General features: G+C 49.3%; 1 protein-coding gene across 2 annotated transcripts in view; it reads right to left on the bottom strand.

The window, feature by feature from the left end:
• Positions 1-5597: 5597 nt before the first annotated feature.
• The window catches only part of GBF1 (golgi brefeldin A resistant guanine nucleotide exchange factor 1), a 119044-nt gene continuing 114517 nt past the window's right edge, over positions 5598-10124 (bottom strand). The window contains exons 33-41 of one of the 2 annotated variants that reach the window (XM_044916138.1): positions 9804-10050; positions 9487-9680; positions 8463-8613; positions 8242-8372; positions 7942-8043; positions 7552-7665; positions 7221-7401; positions 6929-7057; positions 5598-6451 (exon numbers count right to left, since the gene is read on the bottom strand). In XM_044916138.1, coding sequence (XP_044772073.1) covers positions 6171-6451; positions 6929-7057; positions 7221-7401; positions 7552-7665; positions 7942-8043; positions 8242-8372; positions 8463-8613; positions 9487-9680; positions 9804-10050 — 1530 coding nt within the window. In that variant the 3' untranslated portion in view covers positions 5598-6170. Of the gene's footprint in view, positions 6452-6928; positions 7058-7220; positions 7402-7551; positions 7666-7941; positions 8044-8241; positions 8373-8462; positions 8614-9474; positions 9681-9803; positions 10051-10124 lie in introns of both variants that reach the window. The other variant, XM_044916139.1, reaches the window with a different exon arrangement.

The raw sequence follows: 10124 nt of genomic DNA, 5'->3' as shown, positions 1-10124 counted from the left end.
AATGGATTTACAGGCCTGCATAGGTCTGCATAAAAAGCAGACTCTTATAGCCCTTGATATGAGCTATTTCCTGTTATTTCACCCTCCTCTTCATCTTGCAAATGGAATGTGGCAAGTACTGTGTTAAGGTACTGTTAGTATAAGTTCTTATTTTTCCTCCCAACAACCTTGGAGGTAAATATTACCTTTACTGATGAAGAAATTAAGGCTCAGAGAGGTGAAGTAGTGACCAAATACAACACCTAGAAAGGGACAGAGTGAGAGTTCAAAATACCCAGTCTATTAATTCTAGGATGAAGCTCTTCCTTAAACTGATACAAAACAAAGCAGCCCTTTCCATCCCACTGTGAGCCTCTCAAGTGAATATCATAAAATACTACCAAAATTTTTGCTGAAATCCAGGGATATTGTCTACTACATTCCCCTGGTGAACCAGATCCTTAACCCTTACATTAAAACAAAATGAGGTTAGTTTGGTATACCTCAACTTAGCCTGTGCTGGTTGCCAATGATTACAACTGTCCTTTCAAAGTGCTCATAGACTACCAGCTGGAATTACCATGAATTCTTCCAGTCTCCACAACTGCCTCTAAAAGAGCCCGTAGAGGTTGAGCTATTTCTAAATATAAGATTCTGAGCTGTAATTTATCTGAAGATTTTTAAAGAAGAAAAACTCTATTATAGAAAGTTTCCAACATAGGGTGCCTGGGTAGCTCAATTGGATTAAGTGTCTGCCTTTGGCTCAGGTCGTGATCCAGTCCTGGGACGGAGCCCTGCACTAGGCTCCCTGCTCAGCGGGGAGTCTGTTTCTCACTCTCCCTCTCCCCCTTTCCCCGTTTGTGCTCTTTCCTAAATAAATAAGTAAATAAATAAATAAAACCTTTAAAAAATTTCAAACATATAGAATAGTATGATGAGCCCCCATGTATCCATCAGTCAGCTCCAACAATTCCCAACGTTGGGCCTGGAGATTTTAACTGATTCAAAGTAGTTTATTGTCAGTTGCTATAGCCTCATCTATCTGGGATTAAGAAACCTCTTCACCACTAATTTCCAGCCTAATGATTATCTGTTCCTGTACCTAGCCTTAGCACTACACTTGGTCCAAAGAAGAGGCACCACAAATTCACTCCATTCGTTCACCAATAGTGAGGGCCTACTCTAGAACACAATGTCTTTGTTTATAGATAAAAATCAAATGGATGTTCAGTTGGTGATAAGGGCTAGCAGAAAAATTAAGTAGGCAAAGAGGTGGTAACAAGGCTTTTCTTTGTAGCAGTGGAGGGAAGGCTTCTCTGATGAGGTAACATTTGAACAGTGCCTTGAAAAAAGTGAGGGAGTGATGTGGCTATCAGAGGGAAACGCATTCCAGGAGGAGGGACTAGCAGTGTAAAGTTTCAATACGAATGTGTTTGGTATATCTGAGAAAGCAAGAAGCTTAGGTAGGTGGGATAAAGTAAGAACTTTGGACTCTGTTCTGGGTGAGATGTAAAGCCTTTGTGGGGGGGGCGTCTGGGTGGCTCAGTCGGTTGGGCGCCTGTCTTCGGCTCAGGTCATGATCCCAGGGTCCTGGGATCAAGCCTCCCGTCAGGCTCCCTGCTCAGCGGGGAGCCTGCTTCTCCCTCTGAGGCTGCTGCTCTCTCTCTCTTTCTGGCAATAAATAAATAAATAACATCTTTTAAAAAAAAGCCTTTGGGGCGCCTGGGTGGCTCAGTTGGTTAAGCGACTGCCTTCGGCTCAGGTCATGATCCTGGAGTCCCTGGGTCGAGTCCCACATCGGGCTCCTTGCTCGGCGGGGAGTCTGCTTCTCCCTCTGTCCTTCCCCCCTCTCATGCTCTCTCTCTCTAATAAAAATAAATAAATAAATCTTAAAAAAAAAAAAAAGCCTTTGGAGGATTTTGAGCAGTGGAGTGAAAATGATATGACATTTGTTTTTTTAGATTTAATTTATTAATTTGAGAGAGAGAGAGAGCAGGGGAAGGCACAGAGGGAGAGGGACAAGCAGATTCTGCGCTGGGCATGGAGCCCCATGCGGGGCCTGATCCCATGACACTGAGATCATGATCTGAGCTGAAAACAAGAGTCAGGCACCCAACCAACTAAGCCATCCAGGCATCCCGGTATGACATGTTTTAAAAAGATACACTTCACTGTGTGGAGAGTAGAGAGCATATAGGACTGAAATGAAGGAGGGAGACCAGTGGTCCAACAGACGATGGCTTGGACTTGGGTGATAGTGAGTGAGGATGGTGAGAAGTAGTCACATTCCAGATAGATTTGAATGATAAAAGCGACAAGACTTGCTGAGGAACTGGATGTAGATATGAGAAGGGGTTGGGGGAGGTTTGGCATGAGAACCTGGAAGAATGAAGTCTTTTAGTGACATGGGGCACAGTGGGGGAGAAGCAGATTTGGGGGGATCAATAATTTTTCCTTTAAGTTTGTTATATTTGAGAGCCTGTGAGGCATGCAAGTGGATATGATGAGGGGTAGTTGGACAAAAAGTGGATGGTATTTAAAGTCTTGACAGTAGACAACATCACCCAGCAATTGAGTGTGGAGAAAGAATTTGAGGACCAAGGGTTGAGCCCTGGGGTGCTCTGATGTTCACAGTCTATGGAGATGAGGAATGAGGAGGTGCCAACAAAGGAAATTTAAAAGGTATGGCCAGGGGCGCCTGGGTGGCTCAGTCGTTAAGCATCTGCTTTCGGCTCAGGACATGATCCCGGGGTCCTGGGATCGAGCCCCGCATCGGGCTCCCTGCTCAGCAAGGAGCCTGCTTCTCCCTCTCCCTCTGCTGCTCCCCCTGCTTGTGTTCTCTCTCTGGCTGTCAAATAAATAAAATAAAATCTTAAAAAAAAAAAAAAAGGTATGGCCAGTGAGGTAGAAGAGAACCAAAGAAAACTAGTGTCTCAGAAGCCAAGGGAAGAATATTTCAAGGAGGGGGTATTTGAACCAAAGTTCTTTTTTCTCGGGGCACCTGGGTGGCTCAGTCAGTTAAGCATCTGCCTTTGGCTCAGGTCATGATCCCAGGGTCCTGGGATCCCTCAGCATTGGGCTCCCTGCTCAGTGGTGTCTGCTTCTCCCTCTTCCTCTGCTGTCCCCCCTGCTTGTGTTGGCTCTCTCTCATAAATAAATAGATAGATAAACAAATACATACTTAAGAAAAAATAAAGTTTTTCCTCAGCTGAAGCCCAGGGGCTGAGTGGTTCTTGCTTACTCATGGCCACTCGTCTCCCAAGCAGTGAACCCTGAACAAAATTAAATACCCGAGGGTTCAAATACCCACATTTTTTGTTGTTCTTAGCATTTTGGGGGGGGGCAGGGGGAGGTATGTGTCCCTTGTAGCTAATTCTGTAATTCATCCTTCCTGATACCATTATGTGCTTAGAAAATTAATTTATTCTTTGTGTGCATCTCTTTCTAGTTTTCTAGTGAACTCTTAGCTCACTAGGTAATAACATGTCCGTTCAGATGCTCAATGTTTTACTTTTTAAAAAAGATTTTATTTTTATTTGAGAGTGAGTGAGAGATATCACAGAGGGAGAGGGAGAAGCTGACTCCCTGCTGAGCAGAGAGCCCAATGTGGAGCTCAATCCCATCACCCCAAGATCATGACCTGAGCCGAAGGCAGACAGACGCCTGACTGAGCCACCCAGGTGCCCCTCAACCTTTTATTTCTTAAGAGCTATGGAAAATATATGTAGCTTTGAAGGGTTTCCATACCACCACCACCACCACTTTTGAATTGAGGAAGTGTCATAGGAAAGACCATGAGGTTTAGAGTGAGGCAGACCTAGGACTTGGCCTCTCTGAACCCGTTGCCTCATCTGTAAGAGTAAACACCTCTACACAGTTGTGTGGCCATCGCACTTACTGTTGACACATACGGTGCTCCAACAATGTCACTTCTCCACGTTTGGTCTTAGGTCCCTAGCTTTCCTCTGGACTTTCTGAAATCTGCTATCCTGGAGTTCTTATAGGAGACACCATGGAGACCAACACTTTCCTCTGGGTCACACTGTTACTTTCCTAAAAGTTGTTCTGGCACTTCCACATCACCAAGTCCTTCTGTGTTGATTAGAATTGGGGCCTGAATATTAGCTTCTTCTGTAGCTTCCTTTGCCTTCTCAGGGAGAACATTTGTCAATACCGTAAGTCATGTATGTGTCAGCTGATCTTTAAGAGAATGAGACTTCCAAGTGTTTTTTTTGCAACCCAATGGGGAGAGGGTCGGTTTGCAATCATTCCAGCTTCTTTCCAATATTTGCAGACTGAGGGGCACAGACTTGTCATATTCTTTTGTTCACAGGATGACCTTCAAATTCCTTTGCAGTAGCCAACATTATTTCCCCCACAGGGAAGCTTCGAAAGGCAGCACTTGTGGAGCTCAGATGGGAGAATAAAGACATCTCAGCCGAAGCCGAGGGCCCTAGTGTCTACCTGACTGAAGACCCAGGCCTTTCAGCATTCATACAGAAAAGTACAGATCAGGAGTGCAGCCATACTCCTAATTTTCCTAGGGACGGGGTCAGACAAGGCTTCTGGTTAGTGTGGAAACCAGGCATGGTCTGAACTACCTGGGTAGAAGGAAGGGAAGAGGGAAAAACTAGTGTAGGAGGTCACATGTTAGTATTTTTCCACATGAGGCTGTTACCATTTCCAAGGTACCCTTTCCTACATGTGTGGAAGGCACTTCCTGAGGTCTAGACACCCAGCAACATCCAGGTGGTTGTGCTGAGCAAAGGGGAGTCCAAGCTCCTGACTGATCGATCATATAGACAGCTGGGCCCACATGGAGAGGCTGAGCACCCCTAACTCTCCATGGTGGAAGCCAGCTGGTGTACGACAGGTAGTACTACTCCCTTGCCCCCCCTAGAGAGGGAAGGGACTACCGTGGAGGAGGAAGCCAAGACATGTAGAGGCTTCACCTGGAAAAGCTTCGTGCATTGCATCCTGCATCCCAGCCACAGTGCCTCAGCCTGCAGGAGCCACGCTGCCTGCCCCGCGCACACTCCCACTTGTCTTACCCTGACACAAAGGGGAAGAATGGGAAAGGTTCCCTAATCATGCTTCAGAAAGTGAGATGGATAGGGACTGTAGGGCAGGACAAAATTTCCCTCCTCAGTCTGGGGCCAAAACAAATGCCCTGTGCCCAGAAACCCAAAATCATAGCTGTGGGCAAGACAGCTCCTAAAGCCCCACGGTCTCCCCTTTGGGCTCCTGGACCATGGGGTACATCTGAGGGAAGACTTCTGAATAACTACAGCTCAACTCTGGTTCACCTTCCCTTTGACTTTGACCCCAGTTTAGACCGTGTCAGGTATCAACCTTGGAGCAGTGAGGGAAGAGGACAATACCAACCTCCTGGCATACCCCCCGTGACAAGAGTGCACTGCTCTGGCGGTGGTGGTGGTGTAGGGCAGCAGCTCTGGTGAAGGAATCCTGACTGGCGTCTGGCTGGCTGCTGGCCTGGGGCGACATGGGCCAGACTGTTGGTAGGTTCAGCCTCACTTCTGTTCACGCAGGCCCAAGCCCTAGGTATCCCAATAACACAGTGCCCATAAGCTCAAGAAGGACACCAGCAGGTAAGGCAGTGACATTGGTACTAAGACATTTATTACATCATAAAAAGTCCATTGTTGTCTTGTTTTTCCATATGTACATGTCCCTCTGTCCAGCCCCACCTGCCAACCCTCCATGGTGCCAATCAACTTTCCAAACTGACTAATTAATAAGAGGAAGAATTGGAGGAGGTGGCCCAGCGCTGATGGGAGTGAAGATGGGAGAGGGACACAAAGTGCAGAGTGGCTGGCTTGGCTCTCAATGCCTGACCACGGGCAGGAGGGGCAGGAGGGGCAGGAGGGGCACGAGGACAGGTACTACAGGGTTGGCACAGAGAAGCCTCCCCAGGGCTGCCAGGTTGCACATGATACCTGAATGTATTCTCAGGTTAGACCCCCAGAATGGAGAGCTGAGGAAGAAGGTCCCCCATCCTGATTGTGGGTCCTAGGAGGGGCTATAAAACTTCTCTTTTTCAGGTCCCTATCCAAGTAGCAGTAACAGCAGCTCAGGCTGGGCCTGAAAAGTTTGTGCCCTGGGGACAGCTGGAAGGGTGGCTGGGGACAGTCTGGTAGGAAGTACTGGTCCTAATCTCTGAGGGGCCTGCCTTAGTTGACCTCGGAGGTGGGCATGGGGTCTGTGGAGCGGGGTGTGGCCAGGAGGGGCACTGGTGAGGTGGCCTCAATGAGAGCAGGGTTGAGGATGATGGGCAGAGTCATGGGTGGTACGCCCACCTGCAGTGGGGAGGCCAAGGGCTGTAGGATTAGTGGGGGCTGAGCCAGGGAAGGAGGCCCATCTGGAGTGGGGCTCAGTCTGCTGGGGCTAGACGCCACTGGTGATCCAGGGGAGCCGCTGTTGGCAGGTCGAGGGCTCTCAGGCTTCTCAAAGTCTGTAGGGAGAGCAAGGGGCTGGTCAGACTCCTTTACATTCCCCAGCTGGTTTACCTAATCTCTGCTTCTCCCCATTCCTGTGAACAAAATGACCCCTATCAGGCTAAGTAGTTGGGAATCTCCCCTTGAAACTCATTCAAATATCCAGCTATCTTATATCTACCTTCTAACTCCTTTGCTTCTTACCTCCAGTCAGGTAAGTTCTGATCTGATCTTTACTAGAATCCCCAAAGGGCAACCTCTGCATATTTATTCCAAGTTCCTGATCCAGCCTTCTCCTTCCAAGCCTGAAAATCTCAAGCAGGTAGCTCATCATAGCTTATTTGGCCCTGCCATTTCCCACAGGAAGAACTCTGGTTCCCTCCTTCCCCTGGCTCACAGCCCATACTCAGCAGTAATCCCAAACTACCCTGGGCCTCCTCTTAGGCTTCCTACTTCCTGCTCAACACCCAGGAGGCTAGCTCAAAAGGACTCACCACAGGCCCCCAGCTCAGAAGGCATCTCTGGGGGAGGTGGATGGCCAGGTGTCCTTGTGTCCCCAGCAGCAGGAGTCATGTGGGCTGAGGCCAGAGATTTTTGGGCATGTGGCTCCATGGGCATGGGGTCTGGGGAGGGCAGAAAAACCAGGTGGCAGCTCTTAGTGTTTTCTTTCAACCACAGCCCTGGCTACCCACCAGTCTTCCCACTGATACGAGTACAGAGAACTAAGTATTAGCTCCAGACTCTCGGATGAGGATTCTTTTGACAAAGCTGAACTAAGCCCCCTACCCTGGATGACAGTCTGCTTGAAGAGCTCATCTCGTAGGTGGGGCAGAAAACAGTCAATGCGCTCCCAGGTGATCTCCCAGAGGGCTGAGGGGCTGCCTCCTCGGGCATCTGCATTGTGGAAAATCTCTGCTGTGTCCATCACCAGAAGCATGTTCTTCAGAGACTCAGGGATGGCCTCTGACTGTTGGTGGCAGTGGGACCATGTAAATAGGAAAGAGGGCATGGCGGGGACATGGTAAGGAGGAGGCAGCCACCAAGGGCAAAACAGCATGTCTTCCCAGCAGGTGGGCGAGGAAGCAGGCAGTGGGAGTTGGGCTGAGGTAGAACATACCAGTAAGTCACTGGAGCCTGCGTGCATATACTTGTCCATGAAGTCCAGAATGGTCAGCCAGAGGGCCGCAAAGGTAGAGAGTGACAGCAGTGGAGACAGGTGCTGCAGGAAGACCTAAGGCCCGCCAGCCCATTTTAGTGAAGGGTCGGAGCTATCCGCATCCCTCTCCAAGGCTGGGAGGCAAGCCTGTCCTATCTTGCATGGGAATCCTAAATCAGAGATTCCTCTGAATTCCAGAATCCTCCCAGGTCCCTGGGTCCTGATGAGTCTCCATAGCTGGGGGTCCCAAGCACCCACATTGCATCTCTAGGTCCTAGGAGAAGCCCTGGCTTTGTCCTCGCAGAAAGGCAGGTGTGGGGAGAATGGGTAGATGAGGGTGGTGAGCAGTACCTTAGACAGCAGTGTGGAAGCCCTCATTCGAGTCTCCTCCATCCCACCCACATCTGCAGGGCTGATATTCTCCAAGAGCTTGGTCAGTAGAGGAAACAGCACCTGGTGGGTAAAGAGCCAATTGGTCCCTAACAGGCCAGTTGGCAGCCTTACTCCAAGGCAGCCAGGGGCTGGGGTGGATAAGCACAGAGCAGAAGGAAAGGTAGGATGCAAACTGAGGACTGACATTACGGGCTCTTCAGGCTGCCCAGTTCTCCCTGTCTTAAGGATTTGAACTTTAAGACCAGAGGGAAGTCCCACCTTGTTAAAACAGGACTCCCACTCCAGGGCATCTAGCTTCTGCAGATCATGTACCAGCAGTGCTCGCTGTAGATAGGTCAGTGCCTGCATCCGGACCTGGCGCCGGGCGTCGCAGCACAGGCAGGCGATGCCTGAGAGCGAGAGCAGGCTCAGGATCCTTCAGGCATCCCAAGTGCCAGCTCCACCTCCGCCCCTGCCCTGCCTGCTCCCCTGAGGTTTACCCTGGAGTAACGGGCACCAGCAGTGGGCCCAGAGGCTGCGGGAATCAGCTTCGATCTTCCGGCCACCTGTCTCTAGATGGCGCTGCTCCTCCGCCCAAGAGCTGTAGATCGAGGCCGCTCGAGTGTGCAGGGTGTGCATCAGGTCTAACAACTGGAGTCACAGGAGGGGCAGGAAATGAGCTGGGGTAAGGTCTGGTTGATGCCCCCCAACACTGTCCCTGACTGAGTCCTCAAAGGAGCCCCTAGTACATCACACCATACTCTACCCCTCACCCCTCTTTCTCCTCGACTTCATGAGCTGGTTGTCCCCTGCCAGCCAGTGTTTCCCAAAGTTGGGTGTTAATCCTAGTGGAGGAGATATAAGAAGGTGTGTGGAATGAGTGTGTAATAACAATGAATTACATAGTGAAAAAGGTATTTTCAATTCTCTTTCATACCTTCTGATGACAGATAAAGCTTCATCTTGTTAATTTCATTTTAAAAACAGAAAGCAAACCTCAGGCTCAGAGGCTTTGGTGGGCAACAGTGTCTGGTCAACTTTAATAATTTTTTGTTTTCATAATTTTTCTAAGGTTATTCTATTTAAGGCAATTAGTTCTCCATTTTTTTAGTGATAAAAAGTCTGCTCATAAAATAAACTTTATACGCCTTGAATAGACAAAGAATTCTGGAAGGATAGACAAGAAACTAGTGGCAGCGTCTACCTCTGGGGAGGGGAACTTAGCAGCTGGGGGCAGGAATGGAATAGGACTTACTTTTATCTGTTTACCTTTTCGTACTTCTGAACTTTGTACTACGTGTATATATTACTTATTCAAAACATCAATCTTAAATATTAAGCAAACAAAGATTTACAGTGGTCTTGGATAGGGAAACACTGTGGAAGTGGTGGCTGAGGCCCTGGGTTGGAAAACATAGGCCCTTCCTCTCAGCCCTGGCTGTCCCTGGCCCTGCCCACGCTCCCAATGTCAGGGGCAGGGAGAGGAGAGGAAGTAAAGGATGCCATACTTACGTCCTGACTGACCTGTAAAGACACCGTATGGTAGCTGGCCGGCACACCTTCATCCTCATCATCGTCACTATGCCCACCCCGAGTGGCATGTTGGCTGGAGGTTCGAGGCCGCCGAAGCACTGAGCCTTCCTTGGATTTCTTCTTGAAGCGGTTTCCTTTGCTATCATATTTGTGACTCTTGCCACGTTTTTCCTGGGACTTGCACCCTGAGCAGAGTCAGACCCAGGTTACATTTCTACATCATGGACACAGATGGCCTACCTTTTCCTCCCTTTCCCCCATATATTCACATGGCTACTCCCCAGCTGCCCCTTCATTGGGTAACCCACCGCCATTCAGACTGGCCTCCACAAAGATGCGGAGAGTCTTGACGCAGAGCTCAAAGTTGTCAGGTGTAATGTGGGCAGCATCACGCACGATGAAGGACAGAGATTCTACACATTTAAGCAGGGACTTAGTATCGTGTGGCCCGAGGTCCAGCCCCACTGTTAGGCTGTACTGATTGACCAGGGGTGAAGGGCCTAGCCGGCTGGGCCCAGGACCTGGCTTGGAGTTATCGATGTCATCCTTCCCCACCTGTAAAGTACACAGAGTTGCTGGGAACCCAGGCTTGAGCCTGATCTTCCCTTAGATGCCCTCTCAGAGGACCA

Source organism: Neomonachus schauinslandi, chromosome 6 (genome assembly GCF_002201575.2).
Source record: "Neomonachus schauinslandi chromosome 6, ASM220157v2, whole genome shotgun sequence".
Lineage (NCBI taxonomy): Eukaryota > Metazoa > Chordata > Mammalia > Carnivora > Phocidae > Neomonachus > Neomonachus schauinslandi.
This window is presented reverse-complemented; position numbering and strand designations above follow the sequence as displayed.